Source organism: Eucalyptus grandis, chromosome 11, assembly GCF_016545825.1.
Source record: "Eucalyptus grandis isolate ANBG69807.140 chromosome 11, ASM1654582v1, whole genome shotgun sequence".
In the NCBI taxonomy this organism is placed as follows: domain Eukaryota; kingdom Viridiplantae; phylum Streptophyta; class Magnoliopsida; order Myrtales; family Myrtaceae; genus Eucalyptus; species Eucalyptus grandis.
This window is the reverse complement of record NC_052622.1, coordinates 32,632,638-32,656,463: the sequence shown is the minus strand read 5'-3', so window position 1 is coordinate 32,656,463 and position 23,826 is coordinate 32,632,638. Positions and strand designations below refer to the sequence as shown.

At 40.2% G+C, this 23,826-nt stretch overlaps 6 protein-coding genes across 8 annotated transcripts; 4 read left to right on the top strand and 2 right to left on the bottom strand.

The window, feature by feature from the left end:
- The first annotated feature begins 1,136 nt into the window (after nucleotides 1–1,136).
- On the top strand, nucleotides 1,137–5,175 carry LOC104426088 (protein CHAPERONE-LIKE PROTEIN OF POR1, chloroplastic). The gene is made up of 5 exons (XM_010039028.3): nucleotides 1,137–1,407; nucleotides 1,578–1,651; nucleotides 3,524–3,906; nucleotides 4,638–4,714; nucleotides 4,806–5,175. The coding sequence occupies exons 1-5, from the start codon at nucleotides 1,349–1,351 to the stop codon at nucleotides 4,900–4,902; spliced, it is 690 nt and encodes a 229-aa protein (XP_010037330.2). The 5' UTR covers nucleotides 1,137–1,348; the 3' UTR covers nucleotides 4,903–5,175.
- Nucleotides 5,176–5,736: 561 nt separating this feature from the next.
- Nucleotides 5,737–6,840, bottom strand: LOC104427773 (tetraspanin-11). The gene is made up of 2 exons (XM_010040813.3): nucleotides 6,337–6,840; nucleotides 5,737–6,051 (listed from the first exon to the last, which is right to left on the bottom strand). Exons 1-2 carry the CDS (start codon nucleotides 6,838–6,840, stop codon nucleotides 5,737–5,739), a joined length of 819 nt encoding a protein of 272 aa, XP_010039115.1.
- Nucleotides 6,841–7,780: 940 nt separating this feature from the next.
- On the top strand, nucleotides 7,781–11,322 carry LOC104426087 (protein MIS12 homolog). 2 transcript variants are annotated; one of them, XM_010039025.3, is made up of 7 exons: nucleotides 7,781–7,992; nucleotides 8,105–8,162; nucleotides 8,988–9,107; nucleotides 9,639–9,734; nucleotides 9,809–9,947; nucleotides 10,634–10,768; nucleotides 10,894–11,322. In XM_010039025.3, exons 1-7 carry the CDS (start codon nucleotides 7,871–7,873, stop codon nucleotides 10,953–10,955), a joined length of 732 nt encoding a protein of 243 aa, XP_010037327.2. In that variant the 5' UTR covers nucleotides 7,781–7,870; the 3' UTR covers nucleotides 10,956–11,322. The 2 variants fall into 2 exon arrangements, with proteins under 2 accessions (XP_010037327.2, XP_010037328.2); XM_010039026.3 differs by lacking the exon at nucleotides 9,639–9,734.
- A 699-nt stretch (nucleotides 11,323–12,021) lies between these two features.
- On the top strand, nucleotides 12,022–13,600 carry LOC104426086 (H/ACA ribonucleoprotein complex subunit 2-like protein). Its single transcript, XM_010039024.3, has 4 exons — nucleotides 12,022–12,270; nucleotides 12,661–12,730; nucleotides 12,919–13,024; nucleotides 13,153–13,600. The coding sequence occupies exons 1-4, from the start codon at nucleotides 12,144–12,146 to the stop codon at nucleotides 13,312–13,314; spliced, it is 465 nt and encodes a 154-aa protein (XP_010037326.1). The 5' UTR covers nucleotides 12,022–12,143; the 3' UTR covers nucleotides 13,315–13,600.
- Nucleotides 13,601–15,441: 1,841 nt separating this feature from the next.
- Nucleotides 15,442–17,323, top strand: LOC104427772 (zinc finger protein HD1). The gene is made up of 2 exons (XM_010040812.3): nucleotides 15,442–16,189; nucleotides 16,828–17,323. The coding sequence occupies exons 1-2, from the start codon at nucleotides 16,097–16,099 to the stop codon at nucleotides 17,185–17,187; spliced, it is 453 nt and encodes a 150-aa protein (XP_010039114.3). The 5' UTR covers nucleotides 15,442–16,096; the 3' UTR covers nucleotides 17,188–17,323.
- Nucleotides 17,324–19,223: 1,900 nt separating this feature from the next.
- LOC104426085 (ASC1-like protein) lies at nucleotides 19,224–23,650 on the bottom strand. Of its 2 annotated transcripts, none has more exons than XM_039304432.1 (6): nucleotides 23,470–23,650; nucleotides 22,576–22,805; nucleotides 22,136–22,291; nucleotides 21,831–21,908; nucleotides 20,390–20,571; nucleotides 19,224–19,423 (listed from the first exon to the last, which is right to left on the bottom strand). In XM_039304432.1, exons 1-6 carry the CDS (start codon nucleotides 23,590–23,592, stop codon nucleotides 19,392–19,394), a joined length of 801 nt encoding a protein of 266 aa, XP_039160366.1. In that variant the 5' UTR covers nucleotides 23,593–23,650; the 3' UTR covers nucleotides 19,224–19,391. The 2 variants fall into 2 exon arrangements, with proteins under 2 accessions (XP_039160366.1, XP_010037325.1); XM_010039023.3 differs by having other exon boundaries at nucleotides 21,723–21,908; nucleotides 23,470–23,649.
- Between the last annotated feature and the right edge of the window lie 176 nt (nucleotides 23,651–23,826).

Genomic DNA, 23,826 nt, shown 5'->3' with positions numbered 1-23,826 from the left:
TCTGAATAGTCACACATAACCATGAGTTACTGGAGGCTATCAAACAAAGCCTCTTTCTCTGTAGGCAAGAAAAGTGTTTATGCAACTAGCAAGGATTTGACTTTTGAGTTTCATTTGTTTGACAGAAAATATTTTTTAATAAACTTTTTTTTAGATTTTTTATATTCATTTTATGAAAAATGAATTGACTTGGGAAAACATTTTCTACGAAGGAAAACAAATCTTCTAAAATGGGAAAAATGTTTTTCACTTTTCAAATAAAGGAAAACATTTTCCTTACTCATTTTCTCTTATCTAACACTCTTACTAGTTACCACTTCTTTCTCATTTTTATTACTTTTTTCTTTTTTTGCCCTTTCTTCTTCCTTGGTTGATCGTTGGTCACGTGATAGTTGGCGATTGCCCAAAGATAACCTTGAGCTCACCATAGAGTGAGAGGGCTCACACTCACCGATTTGGCAAGCTCCGAGCTTGTTGGCCCCGAGCCCCGTTGCGTGGTCGGCGACTGGCTAAGGAAGAAGAAGGGAAAAAAAGACAAAAAAGAAAAAAAAAGTATAAAGAAAATTTAAAATTTTAAAAATGATTTTTTTGGAAAAAAATTATTAAAATAAATAAATGGAAAATAAAGAAAAATTTTCCAAATTGAAGTGCATAAAATTTTCTAGTTCATTTTTAAGTTTTCTAAATATAAAAATATAATTATTTTTCTAATTCATTTTTGAAAAATGATTTTTGAAAAATATTTTTAAAAAATAATTATTTTTCATGAAAGGAATGGAGCATAGAATCCACCAAAAAGAAGTTTGGATAATTCCAGATCAATGAGAAAGATTAAACCAAAGTGCATATTGTTCCACCAATCCAGTTCGATCCAATTATTGCGGGTTCTAAATTATGGAAATCGATAGTTACCAGAATCAACCGGTCCAATCAAATTTTCGAATGGGACTCGGACCGATCCATAACGGAAAGAAACCAATGTAGACCCTTTTCCCACCGCCAGATTTGGTGAAGTAGTAGAATTTATACTCCAATCTTTCAAATTACACCAACGCGATGGGCCTCGGCTCGGTCAGCTCACCACGTCGTAAACGCCGACGCCTCTCGTGGCGGCCTTCATATATAAAACGACGCCAAATCCCCAACGGTACTTCTTCTTTCTCAATCTCTTCTCCAGCTAACCCGATAGAGGCGCGTCCCTGTTGTCGCGGTCGGACAGTCGAGCCTCTCTCTCCAGCATCGTCTTCGATTCCTGCTCCGCTCCGCTTTCATGGAACTCCAGCCTTGCTCGATTTAGGGTTTCTCTCTTCGTCCGGAAATCTCCCGCGTCGCCGTCGCCGTCGAAGGGATGGGCGTCCTTTCCCTATCGAACCCCACCTTCGCTACTCCTTTCCTCGGCCAGAAACTGTACCCCCTCTCTCTCTCTCGAATGAATGGATTGAATTTTTTCGGTTGATTGATGATGGAATTTTGAAGGAATTGGACTTTTGTCGATTTCGCTTCTCTTGAATTGCCTTGTGTTCAGCTCGTTTTTTCTCTTTGGGGTTTAACTTTTTATCTTCTCGGCGTATGTGCAGTTCGTGCGGTGGGAATTCAAAGAAGCCAGCGTCTTCGAGTGCTGCCGTTAGGACGCCTAGATGTGCGCTTGAAGGTAACGATCCTATGCGTTATGCTCGTCGAGCCTTTTCTTTGTTGTTTCTTTTCTCGGAGCTTATGCGTATCTGTGCACCGCCTTATCCATGTTTATCCACCATTTCTGTTATGCTGGACGCCTGGGGAAGTTCGCTTTCGATTTAAGTTGGTGCGTGATGCGAATTAGTGTTTCCGTGACCGTGATCAATGTAATTGATAAAATGATGAAGATGCACCTAGCTTTGATGGAGATGTAAACTCTGATATAGGAAGACGTGTATATTCAGCCCCTGCATCTGTGAGGAACCATTGGAAGTTTTAGTACTGCATATTGGAGATGAATAATGAGGACGAGAGCCTGTGGATTTAAAGCATTGTCTGGGCTGCACGGGAGTGGTACAATGGATGGTCATAGACGTATGCAGAATCTGTTTTAATTTGAAACTGCGTGCATCACATCATTTCTGACTAAAGTCAAAGCTTAACTCGGTATTCATAGAGTATCCTAAGATGGAACTGTGAAACAAAGCAGCAGCTTTTTTCTTCTATATCTCACGGACTGGTTGAATCAAATGAACGAGTTAGATGATCGGTTGGTACATTGCACCCTGCAATTAGGATAAACCAGATGAGTTGTCTAGCTCTTTTAACTAGAACTAAGAGTATGGTGGCCTTGGTATTCCGAGACAGTAACTTGAAAACAATGGCAGCATAAGTTATTTATTTTGCCTAGAGATATGGTATGATCAACTAACAGTGCAATTTAAAATTATGTACTTCCTTTAGCTTCTCCGTATTCAGATTCTTCCTAGCAACAAAGAGATCCTTGAGGTGAGCATTAGGTTTTCAGCAATAGACGAATATTCTTTCTACATGAGGCCAAGAGCGATTCTTTGGCCATGAAAGTGGATGATATGTAATCCTGTGTTTTAAGATCGGTAGATGAGCATGACTGTTGGTGCATGTTTTTGGCAGAAAACCTTTTCATTTGAACAACTTTTAGCTATATTCTGGACTTAAAAAGCCTGAACCATCAAATAGCTTATTAAAGTTCAACTAGGAGTTCTCTAGTCCCAGAAAAACATGATTTTAGTTATTTCATCTATTAAGGAGTCATTCCATTCCCAAAGAAAACATGATTTTCATTTTTCCCTTTCAATTGTACCATGGCACTATCTCAAGCTCAACACTATTTGACCTGGTGGCAATTGAAGGGTTCGTGTCACGCTTTCAGTTTTATTTATTTATTTATTAATTGAGGTACATGCAATGTTAATAGGGTGGATGCACATTGCCATCCACTTGGCATGAATGGAGCGGCTAAAACCATGCTTTCCTACTTCAAACTCACCAAAGATCACATGTGATGCTAACAGCTTTACATATTGTAGTCATTGTATTTTTATTTTGCCGGGTTGTCGCATTTTTATTTAGTGACGCAAGATAACTTTCCTTTCTTTGGCAACACTTTTTGTCTTGCATAGAATTTTGTTGGTCAAAAAAAAATGAAAAAAAAAATTCCAGAGTCATGTTCCAATATGGGAGGTCTTATGGCGTGCTGAACTATGTATGCAAAAATTCATTTGAGTGCTTTTTAAAATGGCCAACTATGAAACGTAAGTTGCTGTTACAAAATTATAGCCATGTTGTCATTTGATATTTCAAGTTTAGACTTCAGAGCGCTGACTGTGTTTCTTATGTGTGTTTCTTGGTGCTTCTTTGGAGGAAATTAGAAATTTTAAAGTTTTCTATAGTTGACGTAGTGACGATAGCCAGATATCATCTTGTGGAATTGTGTGAACTACAATTTCATTCTGGTTTTGCGGTGGCTGTGGGCATGTTGATCTCTTGAGCTTATTTCAAGATGATTTTTGTTTTCGCTTCATTCTAGGTAGTGCTCCAACATTTCCTCGACACAATGTTTGGGATCCTTATAAGTGCCTTGGTATCGGCCGTGATGCTTCCGAGGAGGAAATCTGGAGTTCGCGGAATTTTCTCCTACAGCAGTATTCTGGACATGAACGTAGTGAAGAGTCAATAGAAGCTGCTTTTGAGAAATTACTGATGACAAGCTTTCAGCAAAGAAAGAAAACTAAAATCAATTTAAAAAGCAGATTAAAGAAGAAGGTTGAGGAGTCACCACCTTGGGTCCAGAATCTACTCAATTTTGTGGAACTTCCTCCAACTGATGTTATATTTAGACGATTATTTCTCTTTGCATTTATGGGTGGGTGGAGCATCATGAACTCTGCTGAAGGTGGACCAGCATTTCAGGTTTGTCTTGGTTCTTATTCTGTTACTGCAAGGGTGATTATGTAAGTTCTTCCTTATATTTTTGGTGCATTCTTCTTGATCATAATCATTTAGCTTGACTAGAAGAGGAATAGATAAGTAATTGGGGACTTGGGGTGCTGCTTGGAATCAAGACAGTGCATGGATGAGCTTAACCCATAGAATAGCAGCATGTAGAAAGTCAAATTTTTAGCATGATGATTATGGTGAGATAGGTTCGAAGACAATAATGCTGTGGGGCAAACCTTAGATCTGTGGTATCCATCTCCTACACCTTTCTTTTCCTATGAAGAGGTTGCACCAGCAGCCTAAGCTCAGTCTTTTTTTCCTTCTCTTTCTCAACTTCGATATGCTGCTTACAAAGATAAATAGATCTCGCAAAGGAAGGAGCTCCTAATAATGAAGCGTAGCTAGTGGAACTGGAATGCCTTGTCCATTTTGGGAACGTCAGCATCATTTACTTAGGAAAGTACTCCGATTGTTGCGTATGGTTAACCGCATAATTCCCTCATAAAGCTTTTGGTTGCATTTGTCTAATTTCCAGGGAGTTTCATGTTCTCTGTTTGGGTTTCTTCCTATATTTCATGAGTCTGCTACCCTCATTTAAGATTATGAGGTTTTTGTTTGCTTTTTCACTTTACCAAAGATACCATATCAAGTTGGCTTCATGTTTCGAATGCATCAAATTTGTAAGTGGACTTTAACTATTGCAGGTGGCAGTCTCTTTGGCAGCTTGCATATATTTCTTGAATGAGAAGACAAAAAGCTTAGGTAGAGCTTTTGCTATTGGGTAAGTAAAGCTTTGATAATGCGATCCATTGCACCTCCTATCTCTCACTTGTAGTGTGGTCATTTACTTGTTTGACTTCTGCTGCTTGCAGACTGGGAGCACTTGCAACCGGCTGGGTTTGTGGTTCTGTCCTTGTGCCGATGATCCCAACATTTTATTACAACCGACCTGGACACTTGAACTCTTAACATCCCTAGTGGCATATGTGTTCTTATTTCTTGCCTGCACCTTTCTCAAGTGATGGTCTTAACTATAGTGGCACTGGAATTTTGTTGCATCCAGAGTTTATCATGTGACCAATTTGTATTGCAAATTCAAATGTTTGAAAATGTCGGACTTCCATTTCATTTCCATCCATGTACATTCTCTTTGTTTGTCAGAGAATAGTATTGACAATACTGATTTCTCGCGGATGATGGTCTCCTCATTTTATAGCATGTGGTCCATCCAGTTATAGCTTATATGCAAAACTTTGTTTGTCCTAATTGCATGCATTGGCCCTGGCGAAGTTGAATTTTCCTTTCTTTTCTTTGAAAATGCATCGAGGGCATCTTTCAGCCATCAACATTGCATCAACATTGCCTGTTGTGCATGGTTATAACTGAATGTACAATGTTATGGCGTTGCTATGGGACGATGGGACAATTAGATCGGTTGCGAAGCTGTTAACAGGAGTGGATACCTCGGTAATAGCGGAAGCTTCTTTGTTGCCATGTCGTGGTATTAGAACGTTCTTGGGACAGACAATGACAAACGAAAGTTGGTTGATCAGTCCTCTTATGAGTAAAGGTATTGGAAAAGGGGAGACAAATTGACTTGCAGCGTATGATGCAGGCGTTCTACACTCTTTACATTGCCATAGATAAGTAACTAGTGCTTAAGAAAACACATCGATTAGTGAATAAAGCCTACGTAAAGCTTCGTTAACTAGACAGTCTAAACCCAATCAACCAAAAGAGTTCTGAGGTTGAGTCAGGAAGATCGTCATCTAGGCCGGCAGGACAGCTCAAAGCGTCACAAATTCAAGGGTAGCCTCGGTACTTGGCATATCCGCGATCCGTGCGATTGTTCCTGGTAGCGCAGCATCCGACGCTGTAGACGACCATGAAAATGATGAGGAGAAGGACATTGCATATCAGCAAATTTCTCCATTCCATTCTGCCATTGGCTAGGAATCCTCCTTTGCATGATTTGCAGTCGTAGCACAAGGTTTCCTGGTCGTTGCTCCATGTCAAACAATCGGAGTCGGGCACTGCCGGGCCCGATTTCGGAACAGTCCAATAGGTCGCATTCTTGAATTCGAAACCGCAATAAGTCGGTGGCTTGCAGCAACCAGACTGAAAACAAGCGAAACCGAGATTAATGTGAAATCCCGCCGGCACAGTTTCATGTCAAGATGTCAGCTGAAGTTCACAAATCAACAAGCTTCTGCATAGATTCTTAAAATGTAGAAATAATGCATGACTCCACGCTCATCCATAACAATTTGGGAAGAGCACCGGCTGAATCTTGGAAAAAGGCCAAATCGTGCACTTCTTCATTTGCACATATACATATACTTGCATTCAAATTATACTCACTAAAGTTTAGAAACAAAAGAACAATTTCACAATCGAAAGTACCTGAATGGGTGACAAGTTCTGCTTGGAAAATTCCACCTCGCTCTGATGAGCGCCTTCGCTGAGCCTCCTACAAATGTTGGCATCGGCCAAGCAGCTTCGGATCTCATTCCATTTCTCCCCATTCACCAGATGCTTCTGCATCCAATTCGAGTAGTCCCCCAACCGGTACTCCTTGAACCCCCGCCCCGAGACCGCCTTCCCCGCGCTTTCGTTTGTCACGAGGAATGCTAACACCGTGAAGGCAATGAGCGCTAGGATGGACAGGAACAGCAAGATCAAGTACGTGTACAGGAAGAAATTGCTCCGCCCGCACGACCCGATGAGCCCGATCAAAGAAACGACCAGCAGGACGGCACCCGTCATCAGGAGAGGGCTTTGTAGGGACTTTTGGCATTCCGTGCTGCTGTGCACCATTAACTTTGCGGACCCGCCGATGGCGACAATGGCTAAGATGGTGGAGACAATGTTCAATATCGTGACGATGGTGTTGCTGATGCGGGCCATCGAGTGCTCGGCGTCGGATCGACGAGGGCGAGCTTTCTTTCTTCTTCCTTCCTCGGGCGTGCGGCCTCTGTGTTTCGATGTACGAATTGGGACGAGGGATTTAAGGTTGGGGAACGTTGGTCTTCTGGGGCGTGTAACAAAGGACGGTTTAACGTTTTTTCTAGTTATTGACCAAAAAAATAAAATAAAATAACGTCCTTTTTCTAGAGGAAATGGCTGTTAAAGAGACAGCTACGAAGAGAATGTTTCGCTTCTGGACATTGAAACTGCTATTGTATATATTCGTGCGCCTACAAAGATGTTGCTAACGTGTTGTCCTTTCCCTCTTTCCATTCGGAGAATTCCTAAACATGTTGGAACTGCCATACTATTATTGCAAGCTGATATAATAGTTATCCCCAAACATTGTTATTTTTGTTGTGGATGAGGGGAAAGCACATCGAAAATCGTCCTATAACATGCACTCGAGTTTTAATTCTTTCGATCCTTTTTGAGAATATGCAAGAAAGTTCACGTGACATAATGGTATTGAAAATTGTACAGCAACAACATCTTCATGTTGCAGTGTTTAATATGGGTTTTTGATTTGATTGTACTTTTGATAGAGAATTATGATTTGACCAAATCAATGCGAAGGTTTAAAACTTAATTTGCAAAATTAGAAACAATGATGTAATTCTTTATTGTTTCTTATGATAACAAGGTTGTCATAGCCAGTCCATTGCATGCCACATTGGCAAATGATTTTGTATAGTTTTTCCTTTTTCTACCAAAATCTATTTTTATACTATGTAATTCTTAATATATTGGGCCACCGTGGGCCGTGCGGCGTGGGCGGGCCCAACATGCCCAAAACTAAAAAGCCCACATTGCTTTACGTTCTCTTCCATGATCCGAAAGAACATGACCCGACGGAATCTTAGATCTCTCTGCCCTTTCTTCAACCTTCTTGGCGGGAAAATCCTTCGAAATCCTGCTCTCTCTCTCTCTCTCTCTAGTTTTGGGTTCAGATTCTAGGGTTTCGTGCGAAATGGAAGGAAGCGAGAGCGAGGCGGTGTTCGAATCGCTGGACCTGAAGCCCCGGCTGTTCGTCAACGAAGTCCTCAACAGCGTCGACGATTTGCTCGACGAAGCTCTCCTCTTCTATCATCAGTAATCGTCTCTCTCTCTCTCTCTCTCTCTTCCCCCAGTCTCACATACGATGGACGAATCTGCACTTCAATTTGGCGATTTCCTTAGTAATGGTGTGGTATTTGCTCCGCAGACAAGCGTCGGATCTTTTGAGAACCGAGGGCTCGGACCGGGCTGAAGATCTCGGCAAGGTGTGACTCTCTCGATCGATTTCGTGTTTGGTTCGATTTTCCTTGATGCGCGACTCTCTGTCGTTGTCTTACATGGTGCTTGATTGGTTTGGTTTGTCTTCAGAGGAGCGAAAGAGGGGCGAGGGAGGGGTTTCGTTAAGCTCTTTTTTTTCTTCTTTTTTTTCGGTTGCATCGTTCTGATTCGCTGCGAAAATCGAAAGAGACACGTCTTAGGCTGAGATTAGCAACTCAAGTATCTGTTTACCAGAATTCTACTGACTACCCACCTGGGGAGCTCCCAAAATTTTAGATATATAAGCTGAGCCAGACGTGTGAAATGCATGTGTGCCGCTGATGCAAGCTGCGCGGTTGCGAATTTAAGCTTGAGGATGTATCATTCCCTCTGTCCATATAGTTGAAAGCCTCAGTTCTCTTTGGCGAGCCAGGGGTAAAGGAGGAAACAAAGAGAAAATGTGTGTTTAGTTGAATGGCTCATTTTTCTCTGTCGTGATCTTTTTGTCATTGAACCATGAAACTTGCAAACTTTGCGGAATACAAAGATCTCCATTACTTTTGGGCATGAACCTTCCCAGTTTCCATCTTGGACACTGGCTGGACTGTTTTAGATACGTTTTCTGATGTGATCATTCGAGAAAATGGTTAAACGCTTTTTGTTTGAGCATCATCGCTTTTTAATGTTGCCTTTATTGCACGCTGTGGGCCATGGTGTTAATTTTTTGCAAATGAATGTAGAATTGACATACGCTCCTCTTTATTGTATGATGAAAGTCCTTCAAGATATGTCTCAACTGCTTATATTTGCTAGAACACTGTTTTTTTATGCAGGGTGTTGCCTATTTACATAATATGATTCAATCAGTTCTGGATAAGCATCTTGGTATGTGGGAGAAGTATTGTCTTCGCCACTGTTTCAGTGTTCCCGAAGGATTTTCTTTACCCAAAGATGTAAGATTTCTCTTCAGAGGTTTATGCTATGTAAACTTGCAAGTTGTTACATAGTATTTGTTGTAAGAGAATGATTTTGCCAGTTGTGACTTTTTGGAGCAATGATTTGCCTGACTCTGCTTTTCTTGTCAGTATCTAATTGTGAAATGATTGGACATTTCAACATTTTTTGATAGGACCCAGGGTTCATCTTACCAAAGAAAAGGGCTCATAGAGCCCCTTTGTTATGTTGCTAGACTGCCTTTGGATTGCAATTTGTGCAGTCCGATCAGGAGAAGTTTGAATGCCATAATCTCATTACTGCATGGCCAGCTTCAAATTTTATCTGCTAAAAATTTGTAATTGGATGAGGCAAGGAATTGTGACATCGAAAGACTTGGTAATGGAAGAACAGTCTTTATTTATTGGACTCTGAAGAAAGTGAGGTCCTCTAGATGATTCTTGCACCTTCCTTTCATGGAAAAGGGGATGCTTTTCTGTTATCAGGCTTACCATAGTGTGTAATCTTTTTTTCCTTTATTTTTTATCTAGAATACCTCTGCTGGTGATATTCCTTCATCTCATGATCCAATTGTTGATCTCGAGCTTCAAGAGCAGTTGGACTCATTGAGAAACAGACTAGTTTCGGTAATTATATTATTCCCATTTTTGAATGCCTTCCATTGAATATCTGAATTTATTTACTAAATTAAATAACACAGGTTATAAAGGAGTCTGCTGAGCTGAATCAAGAACTACAAGTACTCGAAAGGCAGACTGTCTCAACTGATCAGTTTTCTAAGGTTGTTACTGAAGCACTGGAATCCACTAGTCAAAGCTCTCTGCACGACACATTTCAAGGTAATTTTCCTGATCCATTTAATTTTAAGTAACACTTGCCTTCATCTTTGTACTGGAGTTCTGGGGTTTGATATCTGGTGTGAGCACGGGTTTAATTTTCATGTCTTTCTTTTAACACATTGACAATTAAACTGCTCCATTCACGTAGCAGCTGTTGACATTTTTAGGCATGGTAGCGCTAGACTTTGGTGTGTCCATTTCAACTGTTTTTAGGTCTGTGCTTTATTTTATGTTCATATGGAAGCCAATCAACATCTCTGGATGTGCTAATACTTATTTCGCTTTTTACCTGTGCTATTTGAAAGTCATCATCACCTGAAAGGGGGATAGGTATCTTTGTGGACACTAGAAACAATTTTTTTTTTCCATTGGTTAGTGAGAAACTAGCGTGACATTGCAGTGCTTGCTTATTTGCTGTCTAGCAGCCACCAACAACTCGTTTTATAAGGGAAAATGAAGCTCGTTTCTAACTGTAGTTCCATTCAGTCGTTGCTCCTGTGACTGTGTCAGTTGATTGTGTTTTTGTACTTTTCTTGTTATACTATTGGCAAAAGTTTCACTTTGACAATGATTCGAAGTAACTGAACAGAGGATATAGTATTCAAGTTCATAGACATGGGTCTCCATGAATGATGAAGTTAGTCAAGTTTTTTCTGACAATAGTCTGCTGATTAATTGTTTTGTAGAGATGATGAGAACTGCAGACGAGCTGCGGTGTAAAATAGCAAAGTTCAAGACTGGAAGGATGGAAGAGACAGAGAACTCTAAGAAAATGAGATTAGACCATCAAAAGTACAATTTCTCTACTAATTGTAGTACAGGTAATGACTCTTTTGTTAATTCTACACTTCTAAAGATATATAGGACTCCTTGGTTATAGTTGGCATAATAATGTTTTATAACCGAAATGTTGGCATTATAATTGCGGTAATTGCTACCTTTGCAGGCCTCTGCAGTGCAAAGCTGGAACATCTTCAACACTTTCTGACCGATTTGAAGAAAATGTGAATTTTGATGATCTTTGCAGTTGATAAGTTCTTATGATTGCAGAATATCCAACAGGGTTTTGTGTATAAACGAGGTTGCTTGACTCTTGACGATAAATTGCCATAGCAAGTAGGCCGCTTTGGATTGATAGGTTATCTCGTGCGGAAACCAGCAGGATGTGTCCTGGGATGATGTTCGTGTATTATCTAGCCGAACAGCTAGGGGCGGCCCAGGCACAGGTTGGCCCGACCCGCTATGGGCCGGATCAATGTTGAAGGAAGAAACAGATATGATCATTTTGTTATTAGGGCTGATTTGGAATGAATACGATGCTTGTTTTTGGCGAGGAGGAAGAATTAATGCATGCCGGATCTAGAGTTGATTTGGACATTCGGCGCAAGCGGCGAAACCCTTCGGTAGTGGCTCTAAATCCAGAAGGGAATACAAATACTGAAAAGACATTAACTTTGTCTTGCCAAAAAAAATGAGTACTAACTTACTGCTGAAAAAAGGGACATCCATCCATTTGAACAATAAGCATGTAATATTTACCCAATATATAATGTCATTCTTGAATTTTATATTCCTTAACCTTTACTTGACATGCAATGTTGCTTTCAAAATTTTAATTTGTGTAATGCGATATTTTGGCTTTTTAGATTTAGTCCATGGATTGTATAAAATGTTTACTATTATCCTTCAATGAATTTGAAGTTCTAATTAGTATTGAACATTTTCAAAGTTGAAGAATTATATTAAATAAATTATAAGTTCATGAATGATATTGCATGTCAGGCTAAAGTTTAGAAATTATATTTGATAAATTCAAAGTTTAAGGAGCACATCAGTGACCTTTGTGTCATTTACCCAAGATTTAATACTATGCATGCTAAAATAAAGATTCCCATTTCAAATAAAATATTTGTTCATTATTGAATTCAAAACAACATAATGCTATTAAACTAATCAAAAAAATATAGAATCATAACTAACATAATAGAGAGGCTTTGCGAGGTTAGCCCAAGAAGATTCTGATTAATTTTCCGTTCCCGACCAAAAAGGGAAAAAGATAAAACCTTAGTCCAGGCTAAAACCCTAGTTGTGCGCGGACTCAACAGGAAGGAAGAGAGCAACCCCTGGAGTTCCCGGCCGACCATTTGTCCGAGGCTGCGCGAGGTGTTGCCGCGAGAGAGAGAGAGAGAGAGAGAGATGGGAAGCGACAGCGAAGCCGAGAGATCGCAGAAGGAGAAGAAGAAGATGCAGGCGCTCGCCCCCATCGCTAAGCCCCTCGCCGGCAAGAAGCTCGGCAAGCGCGCCCTCAAGCTCGTCCGCAGAGGTAATGCCCCATCAAACCCTTACTCGTCGTCTCGTGTTAACATGCGTTCGGTCACGAGGCGTTCGCGGAAACTCACGTTGACATGCGGTCTTGCTCCCTTTCTCCTTTCCGTTGGTTGGCGAGTTGATGATGAGTTCTGGGTACGTGATTCGTCGGATATACAGTGACTGACGGTATTGGGTCTTTATGAAACCTATTCGATGAAACTTTAGCAGGAACTGGGTGTATCGAAATGCCGGTTCTCTTTGTCGATGAGCCGGATGTTCACTGCGAATGGCATGCGCGAGGGGGCGGGGTGGGCTTACATGGGTGTGCTGCGTGTTTGTGGTTCGTTTGAAATTTCTTTGGGCTGACTATTGGCATGTCCTTGTGGTTCTTCTTGATTGGCAGCTGCTGAAGACAAATGCTTGAAAAGAGGCGTGAAGGAGGTTGTTAAGAGCATCCGGCGCGGTCACAAAGGGTACGAATTTATCCTTTTTTCTCTAATTTGAGCACAAATGCCAGTCGCTGCAAGGTCGAATGAAATCTCTGTTGTTGCTTGGAGCCACGTCTTTTGTTCTGCACAGCGTTGGCTGGGGAATGTTTGGGTTGTTGTTGAGCCCAGATATTCGAAATGGGTTGATTTTTCATGAATTTCTCTCTCTGCAGAGTATGCGTCATTGCTGGGAACATATCTCCTATCGATGTCATCACTCATGTCCCTATTCTGTGCGAAGAGTCCGACATTCCCTACATCTATGTTCCATCGAAAGAAGTAAGCCGATTGCCTTCTGTTTAAGTCCATGTTGTGCTGGAATGAAAGTTGAACTTCTCTCTCTCTCTTCCCTATGTCCATGTTCTTCATCCTTTAACTAAAATTGCCCATTTATCTGTGTTCTTCAGGATCTAGCGAATGCAGGTGCCACCAAGAGGCCTACATGCTGTGTTCTGGTGCTAACAAAGCCAACAAAGGGTGACTTAAGTGCCGAGAAACAGGACAAACTGAAAGCAGAGTATGATCAAGTTGTCAATGATATTTCCGAGCTGACTTCCTCCTTGTTCTGAACATCAAGAAGAAATGCAGTAACAACTCCACCCCCTTTTTTTTTTTTTTTTTTTTTTTTTGAGTTCATACTCTTTGGTTGGATGTAAACAGTGGTGTTGTAACACAGCCACACAGTGGCAAAATGGATGTAAACAGGGCGTGGTCAATTGCTTGTATTTCCACTACCTGGTCGTTATGACAATCATTTTTGCGTTTAGACTGGCGATGAGGATGGAAGACTCTTCGAATGTAGGTTTTCTGGAATTCAAATGAAGGTTTCAGTTTGAACTGCCTTAGTGTGGTGTACTTCTGATGTTGCTGACTTTCTGCATTACTTCCTAGTATTTGGAAATCTCTCTTTGTCCTCATTTTTGTGAGGAAGCCTGGTGCTCAACTTGGGGAAGTTTTTGGAATGAGATCATTACCTGATCGTTATAATTTGATACTTTCGGATGGAACTTTTAATGCACATAATTGAGTAATCTAAATGGGGAATGATTTTCAGGTACTTTTTTCTTGGCAAAACGGCTCTGAAATTCCTTACTAGCGCCCTAGCAGCAATAGTGTAGCGATATCTTATGAACCAAAGTTATAGCTCGAGAAGAAAAGTAGGGGTGAGTGATCCCAGATTCCATACATATTTCACTTGGAACTGAGAATCCATCCATTGGAACAGATTTTTCATTTCTTGAAATTTGAAACTTACTCTACATATTCTAGAATTTGGAACGTATCATGTCACAAGTTCTAAGATCGATTTCAAAGTCTACTTAAGTTTGTAATGTATTATTAATCGAACGGTTACAATGAATCATCACCTATAATGATCAATATTTGCTAAGCACAACTTGTATTTAGACATATGAAAAGTATGAAATATTAACAAAATAAAATCTCAATCATAAAATGAAAGCGAAAACTAATGATTCTAGTTAAAAATAAAAAATAAAAAATTAGTGGTTATAAATTATACATTCAACATTGGATGCTGTAGAATAACGCATGATCGTATCAAAATATGAAGAACACAAACTTGATACTTATTCCAAGTTCCAGGTTCCATATGTCTATAACCTACAACTTACTTGTCAAACAAGATTTTCTATCCAAGTTCTAAGTTCCATCTGCCTATAACCTACAACTTACTTGTTAGACAAGTTTTTCAATTTTTAAATTCGAAAGTTACCTTGCATACTTAGAACCTAAGACCAGACAGGTTTTCACAAGTCCAATTCTCCGATTCCAAGCTTTATCCTAGAACCCTACTCACCCTTAAAGAGAAGTGCACCCAAAAGGTCTACACGACACAACATTAACCATAAATATTCTCATGCTTCTTTAGCAAGAGTTGCTTCATATGATTAGAACCCCAGGCAAAGCAAAGTTGGTAAGTTCAGTTAATTGAGATCGAATTGTTGCTTTTGGTTTCATCAGGTTATAAACTGCAGCTGAAACCACGGGTTCGAGATTGAATTTAGAGTTGCCATGTGTTGTGTGAGCAGTAATGTATGGCCCAGAATCGCTGATGCTTACCGAATGAGGAGATGAGGGACCAACCCCAGAAAGGAAAAGAGAAGAATCTACGAAGTATGCCTCAACCCAGTTGACAAAAGCGAAGGGCCTTTATAGCTACAAGCATAATGTTTATGATCTCACTCGAATAAACGTGGGCCAAAACTCAGCGGCCACGACGCAGCACTTTATCTCACACGGATTCAAGAGGTGACTATCATGTTATGGCACTTCATTTTGTGTCTCACTTAGTTCCCGCACTTTCGATGAGTGTGAATGTTTACATCATTAGTTCATGTCACTTTGTCCTTTTCAGTTTTATGCGCGACTTCTTTTCCTCATGAAGATATAAGCAGCCACGCGTCAACTTCCCTTTTCACTTTTAAATCAGTGAACACTGACTTTTTTTTTTTTTTTTTTTGAACAGCAGTGAACACTGACTTCAATCAAGCAATTTAATGGCAGGTTATCACTATGCTCTACGGTTCAGCACAGATTGGCGAGAAAAAAGTAGATCCTTCACTTTCTCGTACTGAAACATTCCAAAAAGACAAGAAAGCGTGTCAAGATAGAATCTCAGCGGACCATAAGATCACATGCTCCCCCAACCTCTCAGTACCCACTTCCATCCTCACTTCACACTTCACTCTTTATGGCAAGTACCCTTTTGCACAAAGAACTGATGAATGTGAGTCCTAGTACACACGGTTACCCGCGACTCTGCAACATGTGCAAGGCGGCCTCCTGTGTTTTCTTCTGCCAGAGCCACTCGGCTTTTCTCTGTACTGGGTGTGATCAGATAGCCCATGAAGGCAATATTAGTGATGCTCAACATGAGCGCTTTTGGATTTGCAATTCTTGTGAAAACGCCCCAGCTAGCTTCGCCTGTGAGGCTGATGCGGCTGTTTTGTGTGCCAACTGTGACATTGAGATACACTCAGCCAATATGTTAGCTTGCCGGCACACACGAGTCCCAGTGACTCCATTGTCCAGCTCCCTTTACGGACCTCCCAGCTCCACCCGGATCAAAACGCCGAGACCGAAGGACCGAAGGCTCATGAGTGCATAGAAGAAGATGAAATCAATTCCTGGTTGTTGCTTGATCCACCTAGTAGAAAAGGCAACCAAACTAGTGATGAGTTACTCTATGGTGGGGAGGCTGATGAGTATTTGGATCTTATAGAGTATGGTTCATGCACCGAGCATCAAGCCCTGGACAAGTGCAATCCACTGGAAACTAGAATTGACAAGGGGCAAAGCACCAGTGATGGCGTCGTGCCGGTTCAGTTGATGGATTCCACAGCCCAACAGAATGTCTGCTGGGACAACAAGAACGGAATAGCAAAAGATGCTTTCGTTAGCAACCCTTCAAGCAACCATACTGTAAGACACGTTTGGTCATTTTAAATATATAACGCAAACCATGGGTGGAATTTGTGGATATTCACACTAACTTGCCAGTTCACAAGCCTTTCTGATTGTTTAGTGTAATTGTTTCAACATGGTTTTCTTGATAATGAATCTGGAATTCAGACTTTCCTCCTCTGGAGTAACTTCTGTACCGTATATCCTGGTAGTATCTCCTCCCCCAAAAAAAAACCTTTTGTATGAGTCTAGACTTTAGAAGCAGCAAGCAGAAAGTTTTCTTTATACATCTTTCTTTTTTGTTATTTTGCATTAACTAAATCCTTATATTGTTGTTTGGCTACCATAACCTTGGTGGAGCTTCATCTGCAAAAAAATTTCTCCTTTTACTATTGAATTTTCTTGATTAGTTTGCATTTATGCATCTTCTCGCACCATACAAAAACCTTAATATCCGGAAAAGAAATGCTCGAACCACTTCTTTCGGAAGCTTATTCTTAAAATTATGTTGCATAAGTCAGCAGAATCTTGGGCTTTTAGCCTTTCGTTCTTTACTGTTTGTAAAGACTAGCCTTGACATACCTTCAACTAGATTGAGTCCTGTGATCAGTCAATCGTCATCTGTCATAACACCTTTTCTTTTACTTTGTGATCAGGTTTCTCATTCATTTTTCCATGCCAGCATATCAAGGCTACAAACAATGAACGAGATCTCAAATTCATTTGCCAGGATTCCAATTGGGACGACAGGAATGTTCTCAAACCCTCCACTCTTAAGGCCTTTTCAGAATCCTGCTATAAATAGGGAGGCCAAGGTTTTGAGATACAAAGAGAAAAGGAAGGCGAGGAAGTTCGATAAGAAAATAAGATATGCCTTGAGAAAGACCTACGCTGACAGTCGTCCTCGAGTCAAAGGCAGGTTTGCTAGGAGATCAGCTGCGGAACTCAAAGTAGATCAGATGTTCTCAATGGAAGACTATGGTTATGGCTTCGTTTCGTGTATTAAGTTTTGTTAAATAGATTTAGATCTGCTTGAGCTAGTAAGAGAAACAATTATTGTCTATACCATCTCATGGCGGTTATTGTAATCCTCACGTGCGAACTATTTGGATTAATAAAATCATGTGTAAGTTTTGGATTTGATTAATCCTTAAGCTATTTTGCGATTTGCTATCAGCTTCCCTTTTTTGTGATCATAACTAAAACAAACAAGGTCACTGGGTCTCCGCCATCTCTTTTGGTCTTCTGAATTGGCAATTTTCTGACTCGAGCAATGAAGCATTACTAAACAAATAAAGGAAGGAAGCTTAATAGAAGGTGAGACGTAGTGCTGACAACTTGTTAGGAGAGTAATTTTGACAAGTAGCAAGGAATCTAGATGCATTATTCAACTTTAACAAAAGTCAACTACGCTTTTCACGCTACAAGATGTTAAAGGAGAAACAAATATTTCCTAGATTGAAAGAGATGCAGAGAAAGCTCTAACACCAATCCCCTTGGATGCTGCGTAAAAAATGGTTGAGCTATGCCGTAAATTTTCTGGCAAGAGTACTAGATAGTCCTTCGTTGCACTTGGTGCGGTGGAGGCATCTGTATCTCGGTTGCTATTGGCTTGTTCGCAGGCTATTTTGCAGTGAAGCACTCTTAGCAAGGTATAAGTTGAGGATGTTTTTCTTTTTCTGCGAGAATCTTTAACATGATGCTACTTTGGCTCATATGATGGCACTGCGAGGACCATGATTTTTCTTTCACGTTTTAGAACCTTTTACAAGCCAGTAAGCATAAGGCTAGTTTTTTGGGTATAATGTATTGCAATTTTGTATATTCCTAGTCTATTTATTCTGCTGAAAACATGAATAATCTCATCTTGATTCAAAGCTCTTCCTGCAGGGATGGATATTTTGTGAACTCTATGGAAAAAACCAGTTAGTGTGTGAAACACAAGATGTCATTTATGCATTAATTATTTGGCTTCCATACCTGAAGTGATATCTACAGACAATATGATATATGAATGGGTAAGGAAAGAATAAAACTCTTACAATGACCTATATGAGGTCATGGGCTGCGATCACAAGTGAACTTTGGATAGATGAATGCACTTTATTTCACTTTTCTGGCAGAAAAGATATTCACCCATGTAGTGGAGCTAAGCTGAACCACAAGCAGGAAGTGGGCAGGAGGGGAGTATCTTCGTGCCTTTTGGCTCTTTTGAGTTGATACTTTGGCCTTGCTCTTTTCGCTTTAAGTATCTGTTCCGGCCTCGCCATTGGCTGGGGCGCTCTCACTTTTCTCCAACTCTCAAAAGGCACTACACTCGTCGTTTGCTTATTTGTCACCCCCGTTGCAACTCGAGCCACCCGAATCAATGGGTGAAGCGCACCACTATCGAGATGTTGCCAAGAAAGCCGAAACCCGGAAAAAATATATTCTCCCCGGAGGATTTCTGACCCCATGATCTCTCTACTCTCTTGCTCCGTCGGACAGATGAAGGCGTGCCCGCTGAAAATAGCACATAAGAAAACGTGCAGTGACAAAATCACACGGCAATATTTGCTCGGCCACAATTTGGCAGGTAGTGTAATGGAAAGCAGGGGAGGAATAGGGAGGAATTAAGGGGAAAATACTGAAGGTGACGATCAATCAAATAGAGTCCGATTGACCTGCACGTACAATCGTCCAGGTTTAGATGAGTTTGAATCTTGATAGCCATGACGAAGTCTTATCTTAGTGGTTGCTTGAAGCTTGTGTCTTGACTAACATAAAGGATGTCTTAATTGCAGGGACTAGAAGTGGAAGATATGGGAGTCAACAACATCAAAAGTTCAGGGCCACACTTCTGATGAAACTCGTGTCTGTCAGCTTTTTCCTAGAATCAATGTGTGTACTGACAAAGAAGTGTCGCAAAAGGACATGTTCATTCTCGAACTCGTGTATCAATCATGTCTATCGTGGCCTCACTAACTTATTTCATGGAGGTCATAGGGTCTCCCCAACCTGGGGCCTGAGTATCATGGCACGTACTATAAGCAAGTCCTACCCACGAAACAAATAGTGAAAGGAATGAGACCGATAGATAGTGAGATCTTGACATGACTTGGTTGAGGTATTTCAACACAAACAATGCACCCCAGCTAAAGGGAGCTGTTCTATTTAAGCATAGAAGAATGCCAAAAATCACGAGTTCCAAGCACCTAATACATGTAACTCTGGTTCTTCATCAATCTCTGTGGTCATCATCCCCTTCTGAATCTGGATTAAGTAAAGAAATAACATGAGTCAACTGGAAAACATTGTTGATTATTGTATATTCAGAAGAAGAAGAACCAAGAACCAAAATTTATCTTAAATTATGATGAAGCCCACTTTACTATATATTTGCTTGTACAAAATGAAGGAAGTAGAGATTGGGTTGACATCCAGTTTCTGAAGGTGGTTTTACAGCTTATTCCTTCTTCTGTCTCATCCATAACTATTATTAACAGCTACAAAATTTAGCAGGGGTACTTGGGAGTATTAATATAAGTGTCTTAACATTGACAAGCATGTGCCTTTCTGGTCTATAAATTCTATTCAATTGAGTTGGCTGGACGACTGCAGTGAATCCTGCATTTATGTAATCTTAGCAGCAGAATGTTGGAAAATTTCCGCTGTAAAAATATCTGACTTGGTAGTCATATATTCTCGGAGCTAAGCTGAATAATATCAGTTTATAGGGAACAAAAAGCCTGAGCAAGACCAGTTAATTCACATATTTATCCAGTCTCCTATTCTCTCTCGTTATCCAAATATATGCTTTGACTACGGAGCCCAGAACTGAAAGTTTGAAACACGTTTTTTTTTTTTTTGGTAAGTAGTTTGAAACACATGTTGCAGGTTACATTAGCAAATAAAGGAGCAAATTGGAGCTCTGTGATATCCAATCATGCAGCAGGTAAAGGGTGACTTGTGCAGATTTGTACCTCTTCCTTGTGACTAAAAGGCTAGTAACCTTCCTGGTTTTATTTAAGCTCGTCTTCAGTAGATATGGAGATACTTTATGGCCAAACTTGAATGAGGATTCTGCACATGGTTCATCTAACATTCTAATTTACTTCCACGTACACCTTTATCTTTCTTTTGTCTTAACATTGATGTCCGAGTGTTTGTATAATGCACATCTTTTAGTGATGCTTATGAAACCTATGAAGAAAACTTTATTGCTCAGATGCTCCTTACCAGATCGAATATCTTCACTTATCTGGCCTCCAGCACGAACCTGGTTCACCAGCATCCCACACAGCAACCACCACCAATATAAATGCAGAACAAGCAAGCAGAACAGAAGAGTATTGAACACATAGTAATAAAAAGGTCCGCCAACTTGCGGGTCCTTGTCCAAAGTCGGAAGAATTTCATAACTGCCAGAAAAAGATTCAAGAAAAATTATGTCATTCCCCAATTTATTCAAGGAACGGAACAAAGATTATCAAATTCCTCAGGAAAGCATGCAGAAGTGGAAGGCAACAGAGACAAAGTTGATAGAAAGTGTCCCCTTTTAAAGTAATTCAGCTAATGACATCTGGATGTTTAAGAAATCGAGACCAATGAGTCTCCATCTCATCGGCAGAAACTTGACGCTCTGTCTCCTCCAGCAATCACCAAAATATAATTATCTTTTTAATCTTCAAGTGGGAAAGTAGTAGAACCAATCTAAACTCTGAAGGTACCAAAACTGAGCACATATCTAACCCATTCAGATTATTTCTTGACGTGTTTGTAAGTGAAAATAAGCACTGCATTAGTGCATAGGCTAATCATCTTATTCCAGAAAAAATTCCAGTAAACATGAAAAGAGCATCAAATCTGCAATTGAAAAGACCTGTCACGTCTCAATAGTTGAAAACTTCTCATTTAATTAAAGATGAGCAATTGAAATTATATAATTCGATGGATTGAAACTGTAAATAAGATGATATAATAACTCAAGCTTTCCTTGTAGAAAGTGCAGTGCATGCCTGCCACTATTTTTTGTTTTTTGTTACAGGAGTCCCTTTTCGTCTATGAGTGGCACATCAAGAACTAAGTTAGCAGAAAATGCTAAGTTGAGCGATTGGCATTGTTGTCCAGACAGTATCCACAATAAATTTTGACTAATGCTCCTCAAAATTCCAATAGACATAAGAGCTTTTCTTCCGAAGACAGAAATTTGCAATGAACTGTGCTCATTCAATTGACTTTACCCTTTCACTAAGTGTAAAGCTCTTCCACATCAGATTAATCTAGGGAAAAGATAATACTTATTTTCACTATAGTTTTCAAAACCTGATCAGAAAGCTCAAGAAGCACAGTGCAGAGACCTACTAGCGAGTCATGTTCTGGCCTTGTGACCATGGGGAAAAATAAAAATTGCAAAGGAGGTATCTAAGACAAGTGAGACTTTAACAGTGTGCTATTGATAAATTCAAGGAACCATGTGCAAATTTGGTTAACCGAGTGTCAAAAGAGTGGACATACCAAAGAGCTAAAAAAATTATATCAAAGAGCTTTTCATTTAGCCAGGTGCACTTACCTAGTACTCCTAAGGATCCAAAAAGGAAAGTAGATGATGCGAAGGACTGTAAATGCAACTACGAAAAGGAAAAAAGAACAGCCAGCAATCCTTTCATAGCCACTGTACTTTGACATTTTTCCTACTTCCATGAAGACATCACTCGCGTCATGGAGTGCCAAGATAATTGAACCAACACGAGCAAACCTGCAAAATGCAGAAGACCTGATTGAGGTAGAGAAGACTGGTACCATCTGTTTAAATTTTACCAAGAGATTCCAATACAAAGCTAAGAGCATTTGTAGTTCCTTTTTCTAAAGCAGAAAGGATGTATATATATCATTTCGTGGCGCAAGGTTCTTGCCAATATGCTTTCTACATTTACCTCAATCAATAAGAAGAACATAGGTAAATAAAATACTTGAGGAGCGCACCTGAACATATATGATAAGACAAGGAGGAGGATAGAAGCCACATGATGTCCCATTGAGACCACAAAGTCTGATCTCCTTGTTTCCCAGAAAACCAAGGCAAAAAGGGAGTATATATAGAATCCAGAGGCATACATGTACAATCCCTTCAACTTCAACCTAGCAAAAAACACGCAAAAGATGAAGTAGATAAAAAAGGCGGGGTGATAAGTATACCGAATTCCTAAAACTTGTCATAAAAGTTAATTGATTCTAAAACTTTTAAATAGTACAATTAAGTTTTAAAACTTCTCAAAAAAGTGCAATTGAGTCATACAACTTTCAAAAAGTGCAAACAAGTCTTAAAAAATGATATCAAATCCAACCAGAAGTTGAAAAAAGAAACGTTAAGACGAAAGCAAGTCTGGTAATATTTTGCTACATGTCTCAATAATGAGGCTTACTTGATCTTCTGATCTGGCCAAACTTGATTCCCAGGGCCAGCCCAGAAGTACTTGGTACTAGTGAACCAAGGCTCATCATAGGAGACTGAAAGAGCAAAAATCTCTGCAGAAAGAAAGTACACACATTTCCATGCCGACTCTTTGAATTTGTTAATCTTTTTCCTCCTATGACGTGCCTGAAAATCCAGCTTGGCATGTCTCTCTTTAAAAATCAGCCGTCTCGCGAGTTTCTGCCAGAACCACAAGATCATCATGAACTCAAGAAGCATAGAAGCTACATAGGATTAGAGGTTGATCAGGTCAGGTAAGAAGTCTAGTCTCGTTTCTCGTAGACACATTAGTGCGAATCGATGAGATAACCTAGTAATATTAACAATCGATATAAGTAGCAGGAAGTTGTTTTCGATGACCAGCTAATCTTATCCTCAGAGAAGTTTAAGTCCGCGGCCTGATTGCCATGGTATGTGCTCCTTATAACTCAACTCACTGCAATTCTCGTACAAGTTTAAACTTGCCCATTTATAATGGGAAAGACTTCAAACCAAATTGAGGCAGTACTCCAACTAATTTGAAGATTCCTTTCTGATGGCTATTCTTTGCGGCCACTAACAAAATGTCGAAAAAAATGCGGTGCACATTACCAACGACACTGCTTTAAGTTACGAAACAAATTTAATGCTCCAGCATGATGAGAGACTACTCAAACATCAAATCTGCCTTTTCAGAATGTTAGTTTCGAGCAACCCACAATTTTTCTTACAGTGAGAACACCATATTCATTTAAGAGAGAGACTGGCATCCATCAAGATCAAAAGTTACCCGAAGAGAATCACAAAATCAAGAAAGTTCAAGTTTCGCTACCCTCTCTGTTGACGAAGGCAGCTGAAGAGTTACCTCAAAGATGAAAGTATCAAGAAAGAGCCGGGCAGCTGGGAAGAAGAGAGCAAAGAAGGGAACTGCTGCAAAGTCTCTGTTCGATGGGTATGACTCCTCACTCCAATCAATCCACGAGCCCATTTCGCGCCTCTCAGAGAGAAACACACGGAGAGACAGAGAAACAGCCAGATGGGTTTCTTCTTCTTTTTATAGACCATGAATCATGATGTGGCAACGTGCGCTGAAAGTTGAGGCATTCGGTTTGACCGGTGCAAGCAAACCGTTAATTGGAGGCGAAGAGATTGACTTTGACTAGTGTTACGGGCATCTGGGAAACTTCATTTGACTAAAGGACACGTGGTCAGGTCGGCCCCT